General features: G+C 36.7%; 1 protein-coding gene across 1 annotated transcript in view; it reads left to right on the top strand.

Annotated features, from left to right (window-relative positions):
• The first annotated feature begins 4698 nt into the window (after positions 1 to 4698).
• Positions 4699 to 27109, top strand: part of LOC109536088 (homeobox protein SIX3) — a 54038-nt gene continuing 31627 nt past the window's right edge. Inside the window, exon 1 of the mRNA XM_048670539.1 lies at positions 4699 to 5898. Within this exon, the coding sequence (XP_048526496.1) occupies positions 5201 to 5898 (698 nt within the window). The 5' untranslated portion in view covers positions 4699 to 5200. The remainder of the gene's footprint in view (positions 5899 to 27109) is intronic.

Genomic DNA, 27109 nt, shown 5'->3' with positions numbered 1-27109 from the left:
GAATACAAGCTAAAACCAAACACGCAACATCTTTTTTACGGTTATCTGCGATCTGGAGAACCCCTTTTAGGGCAATCCGCTTCTGTTTGGGCAGATGCGAATGGGGCTTAACAAAAGGGAAATATGAATGCAATAATTCAGGCATCGGCTGAGATTCGTGATAAGTTTTCGAGGGTTTTATGTTTCGGTGTTCACCATTATGTTCGAAATTATCAGAGATGGGCTCGGAATCGAACAAACTGGTCAATGTGATTCGCTGAACAGTTAAAATTGCTTTGGAATGAGCAGCAAGTTGAGGGTTTTCCAAGAAAAGAGCTGGATTTTTGAATGGACGTAGAAAGTTCTGGTCTAGTTCTAGCTCTAGAGATCCACTACTGAGTTGCCAGATTCAAGGATTTTTCGGACAAAGTTCGCTTCTAATCCAGGAAAATTCATCGAAATCGACACGATGCTAGATTTTTACTGACCTTAGTATTTGTTCTTCTCTAAGCCCGGGACGTCCAGCCGAGCTGCAGAACTGCAACAAAAATGACTGGTGTCAACCTCAGAACTAGTATTTTTTTGCCAGTGCATAGGCTAACCTTTCATCTATGAACCCAGAAAATGTTTTTCCCATACACCTACTGTTGATTTTTAACAAGCTGTGCAACTAGCCGCTTATTTAAGCCTGAGGTAGCTAAGTGGCGAATAAACAAAAAAAAATTCTGCTGGCAACACCAGATTTGGCAGCTTCTTGCAAATTCTCCAGTGCATCGCAAAACCTTCCGGCTTCAAATCCTGAAAAAATCGTTCAAATCAAGGGACGCGTTCATTTTTCACAGACCTTGAATCTTGCGCTTCCACTGAGCCAGGGACGTGAAGCTGTATGCCTAAGAAAGAGCTTCTAACGTTAATTAAAAAATTAACTGGCGTCAACCCCAAAGCTCCCACGCCGCTGAAATTTGCCCAACTCATAGAATAACAATTCCTCTATAAATCCAGAAAAACTGATTTATATGGAGACACAGATTCATTTTACGCACTATTTGAAACGTGCTCCTGCACTAAATCCGGATCGCCAAACGGCCGAATTAAGGAAAAAAAAATAAAGGTGCCGTCCTCAACGCCGGCAGCCTTTTGCAATTTCACCACTACATCGGGATGCTTCCAGCTATAAATTCAGAAAAATTCGTTGAAATTCAGAAACTCGCTCATTTTTTGCAGACCTTGAAACTTGCTCTTGCACAAGCCCAAAATGTCAGACTGTAGGAATACGGAAAAATATTGCTGGTGCCAGCCACACAATTGCTCTTGGTGTCAAACTCAAAGCTGGCAGAATTTCACAATTTCGCCAGTACATTCAGGAAGCCTCCCGTTGTAAGCTGAGGAAGACTCATTCACATTGAACTCCTTAGTTTTTTTACAGAGCTTGAAACTTGCGCTTTCACTAAGCTTGGAACGCCAAACTGCAGGACTCTGGGAGAAAATTGCTGGTGCCAGCGACAAAACTGCAGCGCTTTGGGACTTTAATTGCCTCATAAAAAAATGTCTGAGCTGCAAATGTGGGAAATCTTACTCGAATCGAGACATTGGTTCATTTTACATTTTGACTTTGAAACGCGCTCCTGCACTGAGCCCACGACTCCTAACTACGGCTACGAACAAAAATTACTGGCGTCAAATCCCAAATTTGGTGGAACTTTGTGCTTTCACCCACAAAAACCAGAATCTTCTAGCTATTCACACAAAAAATATCCTTAAAATCCTGCCACTAATTAAGCAATTAGGCGCTCTGAAACTTGTTCCTTATTTAAGTCTGAAACCGCCAACGGTGGGATCACCAAAAAAAGTCCTAGTATCAACCGCAAACCTGACTGATTTTTGGAGTTTCTGCAGTACATAGGGGAAGCCTTCAGCTATAAAGCTAGGAAATTTCATTGAAATCCAGCTATTAGTTAATTTTTTACATCCATTGAAACTTGCTTCTCTACTAAACTCAAAACTCCAAACTGTAGGCGCAAAGAAAAAAATACTGGCATTACCCATTAATTTAACGAATATATAGAGAAAGCTACCAGCTATAAAGCCATCAAATTTTATTGAAATCTAGTGTTCATTTTTCTGTGAGCTCAAAAATTGGCTTTTTCACTAAGCCCGAACGCCAAACTGTATACCTACTAAAAAAATACTGGTGTCAAGCACGAACGGTGGGAGTGTTAAGAATTTCACTAGCGCATAGAAGAGATTTTCAGCTATAAGTTCGGACAATTTATTCCAAATCTAGACATTGGTTACCTGTAAGACACCTTGAATCGTACTGTTGCACTAAGCCCAGAACGCTAAAAACGGTAAACTGCAGAGCTACGGAAAACCTCCCTGGTGTCACCCCCAAAGCTGGCAGGATATTTGAATTTAACCAGCTCCAAGAACGGCTTTCTAGCTCTGCATCCCCGAAATTTCAGTGAAATCCCCAAACCGGTTAACTTTTCACAGGCCCTGAAACTTGCTCTTGATTCAAGGCTAAAACAGCCAACTGTAAAATCACCTCAACAAATTTTTGGTGTCTACCTCATCACTCACAAATCTTTGCAATTTCACCAGTGCATAGAGGAAGCTTCTGAATATAAATCTAGAAAATTTAATTACGTTTCAGAAATAAGTTCAGTTTTCACAAACTCTAAAACTAAGCATCGAACGCCAAGCTGTGTAACCACGGAGAAAATTATTGCTGTCCACCCCAAAATTGGATTTAAAAAATTGTGATATAAACCTGAGGAAAGGGAGGTTTTTAAAATTTGTCCAGCCCATTGAGGAACCTTCCAGCTACGATTTGAAGGAATTTGATTAAAATTCCAATATTGGTTGAATTTTAACAGACTTTGAAACTTGTCTCTAAAACTAAGCTTTAACACCCAACTGCAGAACTGCGACGTAAAATTGCTGATGCCGTGTAAGGATTTTAAAGCTTTGCTGTTGTATTAGGGAATTTTTAACCTATAAATGTAGGAAATGGCCCTAAAATCTAGGGGCCAGTTGATATTTTAGGGGCTCTGAAACTTGTGTGTCAATTAGGCCTGAAACGACCAACTGTAGAATTTAAACATATTATGTTTTTAACCTCCGAACGAGCACATTTTTGCAATTTTTCTCGCTTATAGAGGGACCTGCGGGCTACAAACTGAAGGAATTTCAATAAAATCCAAGTATTTTGCCGACTATAAAACTTGTCTCTAAAACTAAACCTGGACCGCCAAACTGCAGAACCACGAAGAAAAAATCGTAGTGACATCTCCAAAGCCGACAACTTTTTGGAAGTTTGCTAGCGCATAGAGGACTCTTCTTGCTAGAAATCCAGAAAATGTTCATAAAATTCATGTGCTCATTGGTATTTAGTTTATTATTAATTAGTTATTATTAAACCCAAATGAAACAAGTGTAGCAGGATCAAAGAAAAAATCGTGGAATCAATCCCAAAGCGAGCAAGTTCTTGATACTTTGTCAGTGCATCGAAAATTCTTTCAGCTAAAAATCTGAAAAAAATTGTTAAAATTCAGTGACACATCGATTTTTTCAGAAATTTGAAACACGCCTTTCAACTAAGGCTAGAACGACCAAACTTCAAACCCAAAATTAAAAATTCCTGCTTGCAGCCTCAAAGTCGGCAGCTTTTTAGAGTTTTGACAAAAAAGACATAAACTTTCAAGCTATGAATGCAGAAAATGTCATCGAAGCCGAAACTTGGGCTGATTTTTTACTTGGGTACTTCTGACTGTGATTCATACTTGATGCGTGTTGGGATAGACAAAGATTACAAACCTTCCGGCTTCTCTTAGCGTTTTCTCTTCGATTTTTGGATGTGGCAAAGACGGGACGAAAAACTGGTTAGTTTTACCAGAAAAGTGCCCAATTTGTCACGTTCCATCGACGTGATTTTCTGCGCAAAATGAGATCACAAAACCGATTTTCGATGCTTAGAAAATGCCTCATAAAAAGTATGCAGAATTCCCAGTCAGAATCGCATAAAAAGCCGAGTGTTTGAAGATTTTTTTTGAAAAAAACTATTTTGAAAAAGCAAATTCTTGTAAACTTCAGGAAAACGGCAAATTTGACAACAATGTTGACTCCGTAAGTTCACACCTGAAAGTGTAAAATTTCATGCAAATCCTGCGGCCACTGCGGGCCGTTGCTCAAACGTCTCTAGCTCAGAATTAAAATCGCTCAATTAAGGTTTCATTTTCATACTTCCCTCAAAAACATTCAGTTCAACAGGGAAATTAAAAAGAACCTTGAAATATCCAATCAGCAACAGAAGATTAATGTATCTATCTAATAATCGACTGAAAGGATCGTTTTTTTTGAATTAACTGAATATTTGACAGTAGCTTGTCAAAAAATACAAACTTATTGTCAACGAATTTACAGCTGTCATTCACCGAAATGTCACGTAGGGGGTGATAATCACGTCAGCTGGCAATCTATGTCATTGTCACTGTGTGCATTTAGTATTGAAGAAAGTTGACTACTTCAAAGAGAGACAAAGTCGAAGTCACTTGATCCAGAGCACGAAAAAATCAATTCCAACTTCAAGTCATTTCGGGGTAACTGTAAATCTCCCCCGAGTGGATTTTTCACCCCCACCCCTTCCCCCACAGGTGTATTACCGCTGTGTCGCCATGGATACCAATCATCCCATTTCATTTACCTGTATAGAAACCTCAAACAAGATTATTGACATACTTCCCGGTCTCGGTATAACGTAAAAGGCGTATCTCCAAACTTATCGCACTGACAGAGTTATTGAGTGTGGAGAGAGGACCACTTTATCCATCACCTTTAGTTAAGCATAAAGCACAAAAGCTGGCCAGCTGATCCCCGGCCTCCCAAATCGACAGCAGAAACGCCCAATGGGCGGAGCGCCGCCCCTCCATTCGACTAGCGGATTGGTGGGCCGCGCAGCGCGTAGTTCTAGTAACAGCCCATCACTCACCAATGGTGGCGGCGGACGCTCAAGGTGTTGCTAGACAGTGAAACTCGAGCACCAGTGCGCTTTCGTGGGCTGTTGGTACAGACAGACCGGACACTCTTCGAGTCGTTTTGGCTGCTTGGGTTTGGGGAAAAAGAATTAGCAACAGTGCGATGCAACGACGCGATCGGTGAATTAGTGCTGCGAATATTCTGAGCGAAAACTGTCAAAATTGCAGTAGCAACGCTGGCCAGCCACATGGCTCTGGGTTTGAGCTCCGGTTTGTGTTCCGGAGCCGGCTCTGGGCCCCATTCGGAAAACTCCTCGTCCCCAGGCATCAGTGTTCCCATACCGGTGGCTCCAACGCCAATTCTGCCCAACCCCATGTTCGGTCTGCCGACGCTGAGTTTCACCGTAGCTCAAGTGGCTGCCGTTTGCGAAACTCTCGAGGAATCGGGCGATATCGAGCGGCTGGCACGGTTCCTCTGGTCGCTACCGGTCGCTCATCCCAACATTGGCGAACTGAACAAAGATGAAGCGGTGCTCAGAGCCAGAGCCATAGTGTCGTTTCATAGTGGCAACTTTCGCGAACTCTACTCGATTCTGGAGTCGCACAAATTCACCAAGAGCTCCCATGGCAAGCTGCAGGCCATGTGGCTGGAGGCCCACTATCAGGAGGCAGAAAAGCTGCGAGGCAGAGCCCTGGGGCCAGTTGATAAGTACAGGGTGCGCAAAAAGTTTCCCCTGCCCCGTACGATCTGGGATGGGGAGCAGAAGACGCACTGTTTCAAGGAACGCACTCGCTCGTTGTTGCGGGAATGGTACCTGCAGGATCCCTATCCCAACCCCACGAAAAAGAGGGAGCTGGCTCAGGCCACCGGCCTCACTCCCACTCAAGTGGGCAATTGGTTTAAGAATCGACGGCAACGGGATCGAGCTGCTGCTGCTAAGAACAGGTCAGTGGTCAATCTAGAATAAGGCTCTAAAAGAGGCTTGCCACACAAGCTAAACTATCAAAACCGATAGGATCAAATGAAGTTATTCCTTACAGGCGTGTAGGGAAGACTCAATCGCGCGATAGCCGAAGGATTGGCCATTTGAGTGAAACCGCGCGCCAAAAATGCAAAACATCCAAATAATCAAACTTAAAAATTAGTCTAAATAAGCCTAAAACCCTTTTTAAGCCCAAAGTTTCACTGGATTTGAAGAAATTGACGGGTTCCGCACAATGTACCAGGCGTTTGGCTAATAAGGGATGTTGTGAAAATGTCAAGTCCATCGAAGCTAACCCGAAAAAATCCCACTAATGAAAATCGAAATTCAGTAACAAAACGATTAATAAACAACAAACAAATTCAATTTTAAAGTTAGTTAAATTAAGGCTGAAATTCTTGAAAAATTTCACTAAATTTCGAGAAACTGACAGAGAGCAATACACTTGTAGGCAGGACCTTGTTTTTTTTCGCATTGATTTCATATGGGAAAACGTGTTAATTTGTTTATACTTATCGTATATTATCCGTGTAAATTTCGGAATTTTATGATTGTAGCTATTTTGAGCAAAAATGCTTGGAGAATTCGAAAATTGATAGAAAAAATACAATAAATATACAAAAATAATCATTCAGTTTTGTTTTAAGTAAAGTATTGTTTCATGTGTTCAGCTTCTAAATCGTGTGCGCTTTTTCTGTCTACATGTTTATGAATTCTTATGTGGGCTTTTTACGAACAATTTGAAAGTTTTTTCACATTCAACTCTGTTTTTCCCCAATCAGAAGGCATTTCTTGCTGCCAGGGCTTTCCCAACATCACAACCGATTTACAACAATTCAACTGGTTTTTTATTGGTTTCTTCCTCGCTCGATTTTTATTTTGTTGGTCTTATCTTTGGTTCATTTGTTTAAATCAATAATTTTAAAATGAATAGTAGATCAAAGCATTCTACTTCGATCATTTCCTACGATTTTTTTAAGTCTAATTAGCTAATTTTAAACACAAACGTCGATTATCAGGAAAATTTTGTCTTCAGTTCGTCAGTTCCTGCCGTTCGATTTTCGTTAATCTTTTTCGATTTGGTTTTGGAAGCCCAGAAGTTTTTGGTAATTTTTCTTCTCGTAAGCGGGTGTCATGTTCGTTTGCTTTATGCTATTTTATAAGGTGTTTTTACGAACAATTTGAACATTTTGGATCATATCGCACTGAACAAATTTGACTTTCTTTTCCTGTTCTTTGTTGGCAATTTTTCAATTACCCCAAGCAATTTTTTTGCATGTAGGAAAAACCGATGGCGCGATAAGTTGAAGATTCACTTTTTAATATGAATTCGAGTGAAAAGCAATCACAAAAGATATGAATGATCATAAATCAAAATTCAGCTGCAGAACTTATTAAATTACAATTAAAAAGTAAAGCTGAAAAAAATGTATGGAAGTTCCATTGAATTTACAGAATTAAGAGAGCAAAATACCGAGTTGGCGACTAATAAGAGACATTTCCCGTTTGGCTAAAAAGGGACGTTTTCCGTTTGCTCAGGAATTTTGAGCAAACTCTTTTTTCTTGACCAAAACGTCAAGGCCATCGAAGCTAACACGAAAAAATCCCCATAATCAATAGCGAAATTCAGTAATAAAACGTTTAATAAACAACAATCTAATTAAATTTGAAAATCAATCCAAATAAGGTTGAAATTCTTCAAAAATCTCACTAAATTTCGAGAAACTGACTGTTTGAGAGCAATACACCAGTAGGCAGGACCTTAATCTTTTTTCGCATTGATTTCATATGGGCAAACGTGTTAATTTGTTCATTCTTCTAGAAACCCGTGTAAATTTCGGAATTTCATGATTGTGGCTATTTCGAGATGCTGAATCGAATGATTGGTTATAAGCAAAAATGCTTGGAAAATTCGAAAGTTGATAGCAGGAATACAATAAATTGGCCTGTATTGACCATAATCATTCAAATTTGTTTAAAGCAAAATATTTTTTTGTGTGTTCAGCTGCTAAATCGGGTGCGCTTAGTTTCTGTCTACGTGTTTATTAATTCTTATTTGCGCTTTTTACGAACAATTTGAACGTTTTTCATATTCAACTCTGTTTTCCCCATTTAGAAGGCTTTTATGGCTTTGTCAAGCTACAACAACCCAATTGTTTTTTTATTGCTTTCTTCCTCGCTCGATTTTTTTTTTGCTGGTCTTATCTTTCGTTCATTTGTTTAAATCAATAATTTTAAAATTAATAGTAGATCAAAGCAGTCCACTTCGATCAATTCCTGCAATTTTTTAAAGTCTAATTACCTAATTTTATGCACAAACGTCGATTATCAGAAAATTTTTGTCTTCAGCTCGTCCGTTTCTGCCGTTCGACTTTCGTAAATATTTTTCGATTTCTTTGCATGTAGGAATTATGGTGGCACGAAAGTCAAACATTTCCTTTTTAATATGCCAGAAATCAAAATTCAGTTACAAAACTACTATTAAATAACAATTAAATAGTAAAGCTAAAAAATGTAGAAAAGTTTCGCTGAATATGCAGAATTTAGAGAGCAAAATACCGACCGTTCGAATGCTAAGATCTATTTCGCGTTTGGTTCAGCGATCTCAAAATGAATGTTTTATCAAATTCGCATTTTCCAACCTAAAGCAAGTAGCAATTTGTAATGTTAACACTCTGTAGCCAAAGGTCGATTCTTCAAATGCAGAAAGTTGTATAAAACTCGCGCAAATCATTATTTTTTTAGAGCTTAGGAAAGACCAACCTCAAAAGGAATAATTCTACACAGCTGCGCTCGCTGCTTAAACAATATGCAACTTCCAAACGGAAAGAGGTAGCAATTTTAAATACTCACCATCTTTACCAGGGATGCGACTCTACAGATACAGAAAGTTTGATAAGAATGCCAATAATTTTAATTTCTGCCTACTTAGTAAAACCGACCTCTAAATGGACGTTGCTACCCAATCGTTCCTCCCTTTTAAAAATTTGTACTTTTTCAACTTATCCACACAGGCATTTGAAATCTTCGGAATCTTTGGGAAAAAACCGAGTGTAAATATCCAGAAAGTTTAAGGAAGACCGCCTGTAATAATAATTTTTGCAGGCTTTATAAATACCGGTTTCAAAATGGAAGTTAATAGCCATTTGTTCTCCCCTTTAAAAATTCGTATCTTCTAAAGTAAAAAAGACAGAAATGCAAAACCTTTGCCAGCATTGTCAGAGCGCTCTGGCTATAGATTCTGAGAAGCCGCAAAAAAATTGCAAATAATACTGATTTTTGCTAGCTTAGAAAATATCGGTCTCAAAATTGGAAAAAAAGCTTTTATTCAACAATTCTGCGTCTTTAAAAAATTCGCATCGCCCAAACTAAATTAGGTGGCATTCCGAAATTAGCCCCATCTTTAGCCAGCACTTGTACCTACAGACCTAGAGAATTTCGTAAAATTCCCTGATCATCCTGATTTTTACTTGCTTACTAAACTACTCACCAATTTCAGAATACATGCTTGCTTTTACTCGCCGGCGCATACACATCGTCTAAACTGGCACAAGTAGCAGTTTTAATTTTTCCGGCTCGTTAGCAGATACTTGGCTCCGCAAATAAATACAGAACGTTTCATAAAAATCTCCCAAAAATCGTGGTTCTGCCCGCTTTGTAAATACCGTTCTGAAAATTGATGTTTTCACTCAACTGCACTCTCTTCTTACAAAAGCTCAAGTACTACAAGCAACTGAAAATGGCAATTTAAAATTGTCACCATCTTCAGAATAGACTTGGAGCGACTAAAAGAGGCAAAAAATTCGGTAAAAGTGGCACAAATTATTAATTTTTTCGAGTTGAGGTTAGACCGATCTCAAAATGATAAATTTAGTCAACTACGCTCGTTATTTAAAAAATTCGCATCTTCCAAATAAATCACCACGAACTCTAATGTTTGCCGATTGAGAAAATATCGGGTTATAGAGAGATCAGCTAAATAATGGATTTTTCGTTAAAAATTTCGTATTTTCGCAAGTGAAAATGGAAGGGATTTTAAATTTCTGCCCACTTAGAAGACAGTTCACAGTAACGACCTGGAAAAGTGGACTAAAATTGTACTCAATGCTGATTTTCCAGCTTAGAAAATCTCCATCGCAAAATTGATGCTTTTATTCTACAGGACTCTCACTTTTCAAAAATTCAAATTCAAGTCAAATTTGTACTTTCCTTTATCAAAGGTGGCAGTGTAATGCTTGTTTTATCCTCTTTGTGACTGGCGATTTTTAAACGTTCCGTTCTATTTAAAATTGCGAATTAAAACAGCTTAAGTTGCGATTTTTTAAGAATGCGGTGGCCCAAAAAGGTTTTTTTTTTAAGGAAACCAAACGTGACTTTTGCTGGGATGCAAACAATATTTCCGTTCACATTTAGTTAAATAGAGAGTAGGTATAATAAGTGTTAAAAAAAATAGCCAAATTTTTCTCATGGATCCAATTAACCCATTGTGACTGCAAACTACCTCTTTTAGCTGCTCACACTGAATATTCTGTTAGTAAGTCAAAATAAGTTAACAAAATAACTTCATTTTGAATTAAACTTTCAAATTATGCAGTTTGAGCTCATTTAGGAACAGGCATTTTTTTACATTTCCAAGTTTTGCAACAATTTTCAAAAGTTTTCCGCAAAATGGCCACACATTCGTATATACGCAGTTCACTATTAGACATTTAATGTTAACAAAATAAACATGTTCTTTGAAGAAAAAAGATAGCTTTCTCTGTAACATCGCCTTTGAGTATATTTTCCCTGGATGAAAGCGAAATTGTCGGTTTTAAGACAAAAATTTCTGCTACGCTTCAAAATTTTAATGAGTAAATAATTGGGTTTTACCACGTTAAGCAATTCCATGCCAAAATTATTAAAATTGGGAATTTTGAAAAATCGAAGTGGTTAACTTGGTTGGCCTGCAGTTGCCCCCGATTTAGCATCTACGGATTTTAAATGGCTGAATTATTTTAAAGGAAAAAGTGAACCGGGTATTAATTTGAAAATTCGGACAAACGAAAGATCACATCAAGCAGAGAAAAGAACAACGAACATCTTGATTGTAAGGATGGCAAATTGAAAAAAGTAGAAATCTATGTTCACATTCTAATGGGCAAAAATGATTTTTTTATTCCTTACTAAAGCTCGTAGAGTCCATGACATAAAAATCTCCAACTTTCAGTAGAAAAACCCGCTTGGAACTATTTAATTCATTATATGGAAAAGTCCATAAATATAATTAGCGCCACGGCGCGCTCAGTTTTAAGTGCTGACCAATGATCGATTGTCATTTGCCGGACAAAAATCCAGTGAGGAAATAGCAACAATCCCATTAATGGTGGACAAAGTATTTCATTGTTTTCCGATAATAAAAGCAATAAAATTTAATGCCTCCGCTGGAAATGTCGGTCATTTATCAAAAAAACATATATTTGCTGCGACAGTGTATGATTAGGTTTTTCTTCCCTATTTGTTTAGTTGTCATTAGTTGTTCCTTTGTGTTTTCCATATAATTTATTTGTGAGTTAATATTTAAACAGCTCATATATTTTATTTACTTTCTGCCTTAAAAGATCGGAGTGCTGATGTTCACTGGTCGTAAATTCTTTGAGGTTAATGAGGGAAAAGTCGAGTTTTTACCACTGGTAATAAGGGAATGTTCACTTTGGAAGATCAACTATACTGGGTGTTTTCAATCAGGTTTCTGCTTTATATTGACTATTTAACTGGCAAACTGGACATTTCCAGTTAGAATAATAATTTATCGTCCATTGTTATTAAAAATTAATTGCACATATTCCGATCCAAGCTCTTAATCCTCAAGGCACCAAGTCGTGGCACACACAATGCGACTTGAAGGTGATTTATCTATGCCGGTTGTTTCGTAACGGGGACTCAGATATCGCCGCTTTACATACTTATATCGGCAATTATTAAATTATAATACAGATAGTTCATTTATTATTTTACCTGCACAGTGTTTTCCGCAGGAAAACTCTGTTTTTTTCAGTTGTACATTGGCGTAAATATATACTTAAGTGAAGTTAAAGATGTGGGGTTCAGATCCAAGTGCAAAGCTTGCATTGTTGCCTTTTTGGGTGTTATGCCTTTAGCTCAGCATTGAGTAGAGACCCTTACTTGGGCGCAGTTTATCAGAGAATAGAGGCTTTATTTCTGCGGTTTTTATACTTTGTTATACAGTCAAAGTTTTCTAAATTAGTTCAACCATCTTTTGAAAAAATGTTTCTTGTGAGTCCTTGTATCTCTTTAGAGATTAGGAATTCCTGATTTGTTTGGCTTTTCTTGAACTGAAAGTTTTTCCAAAAATCGACCTTCCAGTTTTTGTCGATGACTTTTAGATATTATATAGAGTACCTAAACTTTGCTCTATTCCACTCACAAATCCTCGCTAAAAATGTGCTGTGGTTAAGAAGAAATCACTGTTTGAAGAAGCGGCTAACGACATGAGCATGAGCGCATCGAAAGCCTCCTTCTTCATTCCAAAGCTTCTTCAAAAATCTATCTCTCTTCTTGGTTTCTCCAGTGTCTTTTCGCGCATTTATAGAGCCAAGTTTCCTCTATTTTCTCTTTGAATTTTCAGACGAAAATCTATTCTGCTTTGGCAAGAATTATAATTTGACCAGCGGTTATAGAATTGCTCATCAAGAGCTTGATACTTCGATTTGCGACCCATTCAAAAATTGTTCTTCTGAGTGTCTTCATCTGTTTCAATCATTATTCTAAAGCCAACTTCCTTCTGTTTCTTCCTAAAGTCCTTGGTGGAAAATATCCGCTGGTTAAGCAGAAATTAATGTTTGAACAACCGTTGTTACCGACTCGCGTATCAAAAGCTTCTTTCTTCATTTTGAAGCTTCTTCGAGCATCCCTCTTCTAGGTTTCTACAATGCCTTTTCCATCATTTATAGACAAAATTATCCCCTATTTCCTCCGTAAATTTTTAGACGAAAGGGTGTTCTGGTTGACCAATAATTAATACTTGACCAACCGGTTATAGAATTGAATATCAAGAGTTGGTTTCCGTTATTTGAGGTTCATTCATAACTCGTTCTTAACTGAGTTTATTTAACTATTGTAAGCGCCAGTGTAGAGCCAACTTGCTTCTATTTCGTCCTGAACTCGGTAGTAATAAATAAGATCTGGTTGAGCAAAAAGTTAAGTTTGAACAAGCGGCTGCTTCAGCTTCATTATGAATATTCTTCCAGAATGGTTCTTCTCGGTTTCTTCCACAAATTTTCCGGCACTTGTAGAGTCAACTTTTCTCTACTGTCTCCTTTAATACTCACAAGAAATTCCGTTCTGGTTAAGCAGAAATTAGTGCTTGAACAACCGGTGGCCGACTCGGGTATCAAGAGCTTTTACTTTATTTTTGCGAGTTTGACAAGAAACGCTCTTCTCGGTTTCTTTAATGGATTTTACGGAATTTGAAGAGTCATCTTCGCCCTATTTTGTCCTCACTTAAAAATAATTGTTTTGTCCTCACTTATAAATCCTCACTTAAAAATAAGCTATAGTTAAGCAGAAATCACTGTTTGAAGAAGCGGCTGCCGACTGGCGAATCGAAAGCTTCCTTCTTCATTTTGAATCTTCTTCTTGAATGGATCTTCGGGGTTTCTTTTACATTTTTTCCGGCACTTGTAGCGCAACGCGTGTCCCTGTTGTTTTCATTAATTTTTACAAGAAAATTTGGTCGTCACTCGAAAATGTGCTGTTATGCAGAAATTACTGTTTGAAGAAGCGACTGACGACTAGCGCATCGAAAACTTCCTTCTTCATTTTAAACATTCCTCAAAAGTATCTCGTCTTGGTTTTGACTTAAGTATCTCTTTAGCAATTTATAGCGCAAACTTTCCTCCACTTCTTCTTTAAGACTTTAAGACGAAAATCGGTTCTGGTTAATCAATACTTAAAATTTTACCAAGCGGTTGTAGAATTGAACATCACGAGCTTGTTACTTCTATTTGAGGCTCAATCAGAAATCGTTCTTCTGGGTTTCTTCAACTACTTTTTTTGTGTTTTGTCGGGAATAGTCAGTTTTGCAAGCAGCAAAAGTTTCGACTCAAAGCCATCATCAGACTATTTTCAAGACTTGTTGAGATTTGCAATAGAAATTTGCGGTTGTTCATGCTGCAGGAGGGCCTAAGTTTGGGATTTATTTCCCTAGGAACCAGTAAAGTTGGCGACTCAATTTCACAGCCGTTTTGTAGCTCAAAAGGCGTTTTATCTGTGGAAGGGATTTCGCTTTTGACTCATCCCAATAGACTTTTCAGAAATTTTCTGTGTTTGCTGAACATTCCTTTGCGCTCTGACTGGATTTTATCAATTATTTCCTCAGAAACCAGTCAAATTAGAGATCGGCTTTTGTATGACTTTTGTAAGCGATAGTGAGTTTGGCTAGTGGCCAAAGTTTCGGTTTTGAGTCATCATCAGGCTGATTTCAAGATTTTTTGAATTGTGGGGTGGAATTTGGTGGATGTTTACGTTGAACCAATCCTAACTTTGGCTTAAATTTTCTCAGAAATCAACAAAGTTCCAGATTGACTTTTGCACCAATTTTCTAGTGCAAAAAGCGTTTTGCATGTGGAAGAAGTTTGAATTTTGTCTTATAAACAGGGAATTTTCGGGCAGTTTTCCAATGTTCACTTTAAAAATGGAGTTTTGAAGTTGCTTTACGGCCCAAAGTTTGCCATTTGTTTGATCAATCAAGTAATCTTTCGCAGCAACACGATCCTCCCTATTTTGGCCATCATTTTCACTCCCAATTTCCTTCGAAACAACCGTAATTTTTTTTCTTTTACAACCTTTAAACATTTTCCTCCAGTTATCATGCAAAACATCCGAAAAAACTTGTATAAATGGCAATGTCGAGACCATCCAAGTTCGCTCTATGTACTCAGGCAAAATCGGGTCGGACACCAATTATGATGGCAGCAAAGTAAGTTACAACTTAGATGGATCTGCGATAGGCGGCCGGAGAACGGGCAATAATGGTTCCGGTAGTCTTCTTCAATGGGCCGTATATCAAACCTCCAACTTGTAATTATGATGTTCCGAAAGCAGACCTTCGTGCCCCGGTGGTAAAAATACGATCGTTTACGGACCCGGCTACCGTCCAGCCTCGGAATGGTTTATTTGATATGGGATTGTACGTCATTTGTCACGGGTTGATGAACCGCCACTTAGTTTTTCGTTTTCATAGATTAAGAGGAATCAATTTGCTGCCCGTTAAAGGCTCTAGTTCAGGCCAGGCCATTCAAATTTTTCATTTCTAAGGCGCCAACTGTTAGCTACTAACTTTGATTTGTTCAGCTCCAGTTGGTTATTCGGGTTGCATGCAGGCAGCTGTTGTGACTTGAGAAAGGCCTTTGACCGAGCGCTCTTGGTGACGCCACTCGAAAGAGGTTCAACCTAAATTGCAACTTTTTTGCTAAAGATGCTGAATGATCGTTTTTTTTTGGCGGTTTAGAAGTTGGGCCCATTTGATCATTTTAGGTAGTTGCAGGGACTGAAATGCTCCGTGAAAACGACAGCTAAACAAAGATATATTCAACTGTTTCTTAGCACTCAACTTTGGCAACTTCAAAACTCAACTTTTAGAATAAACATGCTCAAAAATTCCCTGACTATGACAAAAAAACCAAACTCCACCCACAAAGAAAATTGAGAATTTCTGAGAAAATACATCATGTGTTACACGTAAACAACCACAAAATTCCACCGCACATTTAAAAAAATCTTGGAAATAGCCTGATGATGGCTCAAAACTAAACCATTTTCCTCTAGCAAAACCCACTATGCCCTATAAAGCTCATACAACAATAAATCTCTAATTTGACTAGTTTTTAAGAAAACAGTTGCGAAACTTCATCGAAATGGCAAATGAAAGCCCAGAGAGCAAAGAAAATTTTGAAAATTCTCTTAGGACAAGTCAAAAAATTAGTTTCTTTCACATATGAAACCCTCTTTGAGCTGCAAAACGGCTGCAAAAGTGAGCCTTCAACTTTACTGAATTCTGATACAACAACCACAAAATTCTGTGGCAGATCTAAACAAATCTTGAAGGTAGTTTGAGGATGGCTTAGAGCCTAAACTTTTGCCGCCTGAAAAACTGGCCTTTCCCTATAAAATCCATTAAAAAATTAATTTCTGAGTCGATCAGTTTCTGAGGAAATCACTCTGAAACTCTTGTAGGAATGCAAACGAAAGGCCTGAATGCAAACAAAATTCAATAAAAAATAATGAAAATCCTCTTAGGATGAGTCAAAATCGAAACACTTTCACATATAAATGGCCCTTTGAGCCACAAAACGACTACAAAAGTGAATCTCGAATTTAACTGGTTTCTGCAAAAATAACTTTGGCCAGCGAGTAGTAACCTCTAAAATCAAAGGGATGTTCAAGAGGGTCCTAAAAATTTGCTAACTATGACTGAAAATCAAAACTTTATCCACACATTCAGCGTAGATTTGCCAACAAAACGCACTAAAACTTGAATTTGGAACTTCACTAGTTTCTGAGAAAATAAATGCCAAACTCTAAATGAAACCCTAAAAAAATTCCTGAAAATTTCCTGAGGCTGAGTGAAAATTGAACCGTTTTCCACTCTAAGTGGCTCAAACTAAATTTTCAAATTTCTGAGAAAATTGATATCAAAATAGCACCTGCATACAAATCCACAAAACACATATGCAACTTTGAAAATGAAAATTCCTGTAAATTGCTATATGACGGTCAAAGAAAACATTTTTAGCTTCTACAATGAATTTTTCCGCGCAAAATACATACAAAAGCAAGTCTCTCACTTGACCAGTTCCTGAGTAAAGAATTTGGACTCCCACTGAATTGAAACTCCCACTGGCAAAAACAGCCTTGTAAACCAGACCAAACTTGAAAAATGTTCAAACATTGTCTGATGATGGCTGAACATTGAAACTTTGTCCGCTAACAGAAGGGATTTTGCCCTATAACATGCTTTTAAAAGTGACTTTCTGACTTTGAAAGTTGCAGAGGAAGAAAATGCTAAACTCCGGCCTGCGGATTTCGAGCAGTTTTCTCGAAAATCCGGCAAGAAGCAAAAAATCGTCAGCAGCTTGATTAGTGATCACTTAACAGCGTTTTTGTATGTTTTGAGCTAATCTGTCTATTGGCGTGCTCGAAATTTTTCCATCGATTTTTGTTTTGAAAAAAAATTGTTTTTTATCATAGTTTTGCTATTTTTTCATAAACCACTCTTTGTTTTCCCATTTTAAACCTTTACTTTTTACATTTTGCTTTTTAGCTACATTTAAAATTTCGAGCAATTTTCTCGAAAATCCGGTAAGTAACAAAAAATCGCCAGTAGCTTGATTACTGATCACTTAACAGCAAAAGTGTAAACCAACGTTTTTGTGTGTTTTGAGTTCCTCTGTATATTGGCGTGCTCAAAATGTTTCTATCGATTTTTGCTTTGAGAAAAAAAAGTGTTTTATCATATTTTTGGTATTTTTTTATAAACCACTCCTTTGCTTTCCCTTTTTAAACCTTGTTAATTTTTTACATTTTGCTCTATGCACTGTTTATTTAATCTTTATGGACTGGACTTCAATTTCATACTTTTTCTTCAGCTGCAGCCGATCTCAAAGTCAAGTTTTGCTTTATTATGCAACTGTCTAATTTTCAAGGTTGTTTCCTTAAAAGACAAAGTAAAAAATGTAGAAAAGAGCAAAGTAGAAACCAGCAGAAAAATCAAAGTGGAAAGTTTCAGCAAGGTTTTTTATAGGAATGTTTCAAAATAGTGAATTTTTTATTGAAGTAGAGCAAAATGGTTTTGTGAATTTTATATAACTTTTATATAACGTTTGATATGGATTCGTCAGAGAATAACTGACATTTTGACAAATTTTGATGTACGTTTTAGTAGGCAGAAATGACCCGTTTTTCATTCAAACAGTTCCAGTTTTTTTGTCGAGTGTTGACGGAAGAAAAATGTGAATTACAGTGAAAATACATAGAAAATGTTAGAAACTTTCATTTGTACAGAAGCAAAGGAACGAAGAAATGTTGAGAAAATAATCAACAGAATCGCAAAAGGCTGCAGCAAATCCTAGAGAATGGCAATTCAGAATTCGGCAATTCGGAAAATTTTGCATGAAGAGAAGTTGGGCTGCAAAAAACCGCAAATAGTTAATCGGAAACAGTGATTGATCATTAGAAGCATAAAAAGTTAGTACAAGTTTCACGCCCAAATTTCGCAACGAAGAAAATCTTCACTGTTCTCGTTCCAGCTGTAGTAAAAGACACTTTTTTTAAGATCTTGCAGACGCAAATAATTTGTTTCCGGTCAACATCCAGCTACACTTTATTTCCTATTTATCCAGGCCAGAGAATTACGGAAATCCAATCAAAAGCACAGAAGCCCCATTCGGAAACGTCTACATGTGTGTAAGAGGCCACTTATCCAATTCCCTTTGTTTAAGTGGCACAGTCAGTAAAAGTGTTTTGACATTCCGAGGGCGTTAAAGAGTAAACACCACTCCAGTTCAATTGTTTTGTTTAGGTAGCGTTTTATCACGCTTAAACACTTTAATAATGGCGACCTCTTCAACACTTGATCGTATTCAGTGTTGACGGCATTGGGAGGCGCACGAATGCGCCCTCTGTTTTCCTTGCCATTTTTTCACTTGAAACACTTTTATTAGGGGCCCTAGTGGTTGTTTTCCGGAAAAACTTTCAAACGTTTGCAACATTGGAAGCGCAACAATTTTTGGCTTGGACAGAAAGCTTTTGTTTATGCCCTGCTCTATCAGAAGTAATTTTGAAAAACCGTGGAGACTTTGGGGGGTGAAGTTCTTCGGGACAGGGAATTAACGATACTTTTTGAAACTTTGCAAGGTGGCGATAGTGAAAGTTGCGTTCAAAAACTTAAAAAAGCGCTCCTGGAGTTTTTCACTTGCTCCTACTCATTCCCGCTCTTAGATCGATTTGGAAAACGAAACAGTTACATTTTCCTTGCACAGTAAAGGGATGAATTTCCATTGTGTGCCCGTTCAACAAATATTACTTCAGCCCACTTTGCGCCCAATTCGTTTGCTTTCATTCGGGCAAACAAAACGATGTTCAGTTGTCCCTCCGCCCGAAACCGATGTAGCGCTGATTCCATTAGGCGAACAATTTCGAAAACGTCCTTTTATAATTTATTCACGTAAAGCAATTAGAGAACGAGAGCTGATCCCGAAAGAGCATTCATTAAAAATTTGACGATTGCGATCCGACAACTTAAGCCAATTGCGCAACGATACAATAGACGTAGTAGGCAGCAGGCTGGGGAAACAATGAAACAGTTCAGTTGTTTGCTTTTGAACTGCGCGCCAAATCGAATTTAAAATTTATACCCGGCACTCTTTGATATACTTGAAATCTTTTGTGCAAGTCGGCGACGGATTGGAGCTGGATTTTTGTTTGGACGGGGGGATGATTGCTTTTGTAAATATTCTTTTTCGGGGAACTTAAATGAGATATAAACGAAGCCCGGGCGCTGGTCCCTGCACGGATCAAATATTGAGATCGAATTGAGCACATTTGATTTCAATCGGCTTTGAAAGCGCCCCTGCATGGATTCTGTCATTCATTTTCCTCGATTTTTATTAACCCGCACATCGATAATCAAGCGAAGATTTTCAACAGCAACTGGTTTGTCAATTTTGTAAGTACAAGTTGAAAATCTTGCCTTGAATCACTTGAAAATGTCGTTGTCAAAGTGTGACCAATAACGACGTCATTGTCACGTCAAAATGTCATCGTGAAATGACGTTCACCAATGACCTATGCGTACGTCACAAAGCGGTGACAGAGTCACCAGAATTGGCACATTGATATTGAAAGAGATCGCCTAATGTTTGAAGGGAAAAAATCACTAGTCACTTCTAGAGTCGGTAGAACTTTTAAATAGATCGCAAATATACAGTGCTATATTTCAAAATCAGAGAAAAATTGAAATATTTTGTTCAAATTTAGTTTACTTTTCCAGTTTCCCACTATAAAACCTCAATTTTGTTCAACATCAAATTGCGCAACTCCGTCCTAATTTAACCGACTCAATGTGAAGACTTCGAATTTGTAACATCCTGTATAGTGGCGGAAACTTGGGACAGTCCCAAATGCATCTAAATAAATATTGGTACATTCGGATCTACACTTTATAATTCCGGTTTATTTCCATTTTAATATATGGAAACCTCTTTGGTCGAAATAAGATCTTCAAACTGCTGAAGATTTTCTTCTTCAGTTGAGGCATTTGCTTGATGAATACTTGCGAAAACTTCTGGAAAAGAACAACATTTGATGTGCTTTTGTAACCGATCGACCACGAGCTAATTTTGAATCCAAACCTAAAGAGCCGATTGAAAGTTTAAAAAAATTACAAGAGTCCAAAATGCAAAAGGTTCCAGTTCGAAAATGTGAAGTAGAAAAAGCAAACAGAAAATCAAAAAATGGACGCCAAATTTTGAAATAATTGAGGCAGAAGAAAAATTTGTGAGGACGCAGGCCAGAAACGAGAAGATCAAAAATTTAACATAAAAACTTTTGAAGAAAGAGCTGCAGAATTTGGAAACACTAAAGGTTTGGAAAACAACGAGTTAATTTTCAAACCAAAGCTCAGAATCAGAAGTTTCATTGTATAAGTCGAATAAGACAGTCCAGAAAGCAAAAAGTCGCATACAACAGTTGCAGTTGGAAAACGTAAAGAAGAAAGAACGCACCAAAAAAAAATAATGTAAACTTTTTAAATAAATGAGCTAGAAGAAAAATTTTTGAAGGTAGGCCAGAAAGTTTATAATCGAAAAGTGAGCACAAAAATGTTTGAGGAAAGTTTAGGAAAGAATTAAAGATATGGAAATGAAACCGGAAAAAATCCATGCGTCCTTACAAATGGGAATTAAAGAAGATATTGAAAAATAGATGCTTGTAGCTGGCCGAAGAAAATGAGGAATTTTATGAATTTTTTTTTGCAAGAAATCAGGCATTTTTATTTTATTGCTTCTATATCCAAAAAGTAAAGCCTTGGAAGTGATTCAAACATTGAAAATGATTCTTCTCAACAAGAGTTTTTTGATTTTAGCTAAATTTAACGTGCAGATTAAACGTTTATAAGGAAATCGTCTGAAAGAAATATCGTGTGTAAGAAAATCAGGCAAACATTTCAATACTCATTTCGCCGCATTTTAACTAATAGAGAAAATCAGGGAACATCTAGTTATAGTTTGAGGAGCCAATAACTTCTTCATAGCCAAAAAAACTCTTTGAAGATTTTAAAGGAAACAGGAGGAACAAAAGAAAAGAAAAAATTAAGCAAGCCGAGAAATTGAAGAACAACTAGAAAAACAACTTTGATCTTGCATCGGTCATCAATAAACTTTGTTTTAGAGTTCAGGAGAAATACAGTCAAATTCCTGGAAGCAAATCGATAATTATAATGATTATGAGCTCGAAAACAAGCAGAAAAACACTTCAGAGTGCGTATATTATCAAACAGCAAAAAATGCATGAAAAAAACTTTATGACACGGGAGAAACAATGCAAGAAATTACACCTGAAACCCAAAGAGAAAGAGTTAAATGACACCGAAGTTATGTGGAAAAGAGCTAAAAAAATCGCCTTCAGCAAGGAAAATCAGATATTAAAGTTAAAATTTAAAAATTGTCTGAATCTTGAAATTGGTCATAAATCAAGCCTATTTTGAAGATTTGGAGAAAAACCATCAAATACGGTATAAGCAAATCGATAATTATATTGATGATATGTTCGGAAACCGACAGAAAATATTTTAGAGTACGTATATGATAAAAATACAACAAGCGAACCAAGAGAATGCTGGATAAAAAATGCTGAAAAAATCCGCGAAACATCTGTCAAAGAAACCGTAAAAAAATATGGAAAATGTCTACCTATCTATTGATAGAATTCAAGAAGACAAAATCCATTCATCCTCACAATTGGGAATTAGTTTGTTTGTTAGTAGAATTAATTGTTTGGAGCTGGAGGAAGAAAATTGAGAATTCTTGCAAATACTTTCTTCTGCAACCATATAAAAAGAAGACGCATTTTCATCTGGTTGCTTTTAACGAACGCACTTTGCTAATGATATAAAGACCCATGACTACTTAGACAACTTCCAGAATTTTTTTGCAAATCTGTGCTGAACAGGGAAAACTTTTGCAATGCAGTGTTTCTGATAGGGGACGCCACTTAGATGCTATACGTCGCAAAAATGTGGCCAAAATTTCTTTCGGTGAGGATTTTTGAGGCTAATGTGGCTTTTTGAGGCTAATGGCTATAACAGATTGGACATTTTTATGCAGAAAATTTATACATTTCAACTGGATATCTGCAACCGTTTTTGAGATATCGACAATTGAAAGCATCATGCCCAAGTGGCTGAACGCCATTGGTTTTTTATGCTTAATGCAGTGAAATCAACCAAATACTGAATATGAATGTGTTGGAGCCACAAAAGCCTTGAAAACACGGGATGAGTTTAATGCACGGGCATTCCATCCATACATATCAGGTATCAACGGGCTTAAATGAGAAGGTAATACGAGCGGGACAACCGCTGTAGAAAATTAAAGAAAAGCTGAGCAAATCTACCGTATAAACGACATCGTCTTGTACGAGACCCTCGTTTAACGGCTCAAATTACTCAGATGAAATGAATATGGAACATTTTCGACCGCACTTTGTAATTACTTGCGGTCGAGATACTTTTCGGGCAATTTTACTCGCAAATTGTTCGGCGTCGAATGCAAAACCCCTCTGTTCGGGACAAGAACAGAAAAAGCCATTCTTTCAGCTCAAGCGGGCATTTAATGTACTTTTTCACTCAATGTAGAATCTTTCATCTGTTATTCTTATTCAGATGCGTTCTGATACGTTTCTGATTATGGAGCTTTTAAAGTTCTTCTATTTTGAGCAGTTTAGATTACTGTCCAAGTTCCGTAGTGGATTGGATTAGAAGTTAGCACGAGTTGCCAAAATGGCTGCGGATGAAGGCCAAGAAAACTTCATTGGATTAATTAAACAATTAAAAAAGCTTTGATTTTCTACACAACAGCACCTGATCAGAAGCTTCTGTTAAGTCCAAGAATGTTCCCTCACCTCCTACCGCCGCTAATCATGCTTACCATGCTTTTGTCGGAACTCTGAAATGAAAATGAACGTTGTCCCAGTATTGAGCAATTATGAAACAATTAAAATTATTAAAATAGTCGAAGCAAATCTGGAAAAATAATTGATACGGTGTTAGGTGGACCATGCAGAAATCCGGCTAACACAATCACTGTAATCGGCTCGTATTGTGGAGCCCTACAAAGCAGTGTTTCACCCCCCAGGAACAGTTCAACAATCAAATTTTCGATGATACAATTTGCCTTTCTAACCCAATGCCTGGGGGGCCCAACTGGTTTCACTGGGGCTCAAGCAGTTGATGCTTTACGGATGATTGAAAGATCGACGATTCCAAGTATTTTGCTGATTAGAAGAAGAAATATAAGCATTAAGGTGGGGCAACTACATTTTTTGGGGAAATTATTTTTGTACCGCAAAGACGAAACGTTCTGCTGTATATTTTGCTTTATTTATATTCTGCTCATTTTAGTACTCATTTTACTTCCATTGTTTGTTGCTCATTTATTTTTATTTAATTGTCATTATTGGTTTTTCCTATAATACATGTGTTTATTTGCGTACTTTGTTGGCAATTTTTAGCAATACCTTAACGACCAAACTGAGAATCTTGTACAAATCAGAATAATCTTGCGGGGCGAGTGATGAGGGAGTTTTTAAGGCAAATTTTAGTCAGCAGGACTTTTCTTTTCTTTGGAATTGAGCTCAAACTCAAAAAATGAAATCTCAAACGATCAAAAGTGATTTACGAAAATTATTCACTTTATCAAGAGTTATTGAATTTAATTAAATTAAGCATGAAAGCTCAAACAAATTGAATAAAACTTGCATTAAAAAATGTTGAAAATCCTCTAAAACTGATTTGGCTGTTCTTCGACTTCGACGAGAAAAATAAAAAAAAACAAAAAAAGTAATAAAAGAAGCCAACATTCTTCAGAGAAAAGCTTTCATGCGTTCACAATAAAAATTATACTTAAAAAAATTGTTACAAGACAATTAAGTACTGTAAGCAAAACTTATATGATGGAAAGGAAGGAAAGCGAAAAACACGCTTTAGGGAGCGCATATTATAAAATTGTAAAACGTAAACCAAGAAACTTTATCACAAGGAAGGATGAAGGATGGAGGCAAGAAATCATGTCTGAAACCCAGAAGGGAAAGAAACAAAAGCAACGAATAATATGTGAAAAGCAATGAAAAACGTACCTGAACAGGGAAAAGCTAAAACATTGTAGCAAAAGGTTAAAGCGTTAGAACAAAAGTTTAAACAAAAGAACAGAGAAAATACTATAAATAACGTTGAAAGGACAGGTGGAGAATGTGGAGAAAAATCGAGCTTCACTGTTTGAAATATGCCCAAAAAACACTGTGAACAGCAAAAAAGTCCGAGTATAAACTAAAGTGTTAGACTATAAACTAAACTAAAAAAACGACTGAACAACAATGAACAATGAAAAAGAACAAAATGCATCAAGAAACTTTATGGAAAATCAGAAAAAAATGCGAATATATAGATTGATTTAAAGTTGAAAGCAAACAACAATTAATCCATAAAATTACATCGCTAAGTACTTCAGCTTGTTTCAAAGCTTATTGGCCCTGAAAATGAACAAGAAAGAGTCAAAAGCAATGAAAAAACAGTGAAAGAAAGCGGCTTAAGAAAGTGCAAAGAAGTAATAAAAACTGGAAATATTAAAAAAGCCCTAGAAATTCGGGCAAATCATCACGAAAAAATTAACAAGAAAAAAACATCAAGGAAAGTGAAAAACTCAATATTTACTGTATCATACAGTAACTATTGAGTGGCAAAGTATGGGAGAACTGACTATAAAGAATTATGTGTAGACGAAATAAGAAAATCAGCTTTTTTGCATGAAATGTGCAAAATCTTGCCAGACTCAATATCGAGAGCAAAAAAATACGTTAAAGATTAGGAATATAAAAATGAGGACAACATAAATTAACGGAATGAAAAATGAGGACAACATAACAAAAATGAAAAAAAAAAAACTTAAATTTATACATTTAAAACTACTCACAAACCACATTATTAAATTATAATTATTAATTTAGTAATCATTCAATATTCATATTAAATTATGTTTATAATTACCTAACGTGGGTTTAAAAGCCAAGGAGCGAACGTCAGTTAGTTAGTTAACTATAGTTAAAAATATCTAGAGAATAATAGAGAAGAGAAGAAAAAATTCTAGAGAAAGAATAACGGAAAATTGAAACTGTAAAAACGAAAAGTCCTTGGAAGGATTAAAACCAGTCAGAGGCAAGAAAGGAACAGGAAAAAACCATCAAATACAGTGAAAACGTATCAAATAAATGAATATTAATTGACTGTTGAAGTCAAACAAACTCTAACGAAGTCAATGTAGACCACATATAACAAAACAAACATTTTTATTTTAATGTGCGAACGTCTGCACAACAAAATGTATTAAAGAATAACAATAGGATACTTTATTTAGCAAGAATTGTTACGAAATGGAAGAAGATAAGACAATTTTTCATTTCATGCATGTGAAGAATTAGAGAAAAATCAAATAAGCAAAAAACATCAAACATTTTGAAAACACATCGATAAATAAAAGTTAAAATGCGAAGTAAATGCGATTCGAACGACATCAATTAAAAAACAAGAGACGTGGAAGAAAATAAAACATAAATTTTGTGAAAAAGAAGAAAAAAGGACGAACTTGTTCTTGCAAAAGTTCCAACGAACAACAATAAACGTATCAAATTACGTTTATTCTAATGCCCACTTTTTTCGAGAGATAAAGTCAAAGACAGTAAAAAATCGGTTGAAAACAATATCGCAATAACGCAATTTAAGAAAGATACGCCAAATTTTGTTACTGCAGAAACATGAGAAATGCCTCTGAAGCAATAAAAAAAGAGGATGAGTATCAGATCGCAAGCGTGAAACTCCACACCACTTAGGGTGAAGCAGATGTAAAAAATCGAGGTTTATTGTTTGAGCCAGACTTGTTCTGTTTTAGAAAAACATTAATTAATAAAGCAAGAAACTTCGATGAAAAATACAACACAAAAGTCGAACAATTGCATTTAAAACTGACAACAAATATCTTTTTAGATTGGAAAAAGTTGTCTCCTATACACAGTTCCCATAATTAACTCTCAACATATTAAATTAAGTTCCTAATTGCTTGGGCTCGTTCCAAGGCGCATTAGCTCTGAACACCAACGTGATCATTCGAACAAAAGTCATTTTAAGGGTCATATTTTAGCATTTTACATAATATATTGTCGGACTTCATTAGGCACTAAAATCACTTCGCGAGTCGACTAATTGGAAAATGCGGTTTCAAATCCACTTCTTCGGAAAATGGTCACAATGAAAGTTCTGAAAAGGCGAAAAGTACAGAGGCTGGTTTAACGTTCTTTTAACACTTTTAAAGTGTAGTGTATGAATTATAAGTACGATATATTTTTGACTGAAGAAAATTGGTTTAATTCGGAGTATCAAAAATAACAGTCATCTAACATTTAAGTCGCCAATTGAGAATTTTTCTAGTGAAATGCAGTCCCCTGTTTCGTAAAGGAAACCCTCCGGATTCCAACCAGGTTTATTCGCAAATGGTATTCAAATGCCTAGATGGTATCACATGACTGGTGCGCCGCCCTAATAACGGTGTATCGAAGTAATACCCTTTTGTAGGCACCCTAGGAATATGGAAACAAATGCAACACATCCATTATGTGACTTGGCTGCTTTTGTTGTTTTTTTTTGCTCTGGGACACGCCCATTTGTAATGATACTGGTGGCCGATAATGGGCAACTGTGCCCAGCCAAATACTGGATGTTTTCGCAGGAAAACACGCAGTATACAGACGTGAAGTAATCCGTTTTTCCAGTGCATGTTGGGCCCCCCTTTGAATACGGGCAAAACCTTATTATGCTCTGTAAATCCGAAAAATGACTGAAGATAATAAAGC

Source organism: Dendroctonus ponderosae, unplaced genomic scaffold, assembly GCF_020466585.1.
Source record: "Dendroctonus ponderosae isolate FM_Combo_2020 unplaced genomic scaffold, Dpon_F_20191213v2 Dpon_F_20191213_1, whole genome shotgun sequence".
Lineage (NCBI taxonomy): Eukaryota > Metazoa > Arthropoda > Insecta > Coleoptera > Curculionidae > Dendroctonus > Dendroctonus ponderosae.
Note: the sequence above shows the minus strand (reverse complement) of the source record. Positions and strands in the feature narration are given on the sequence as shown.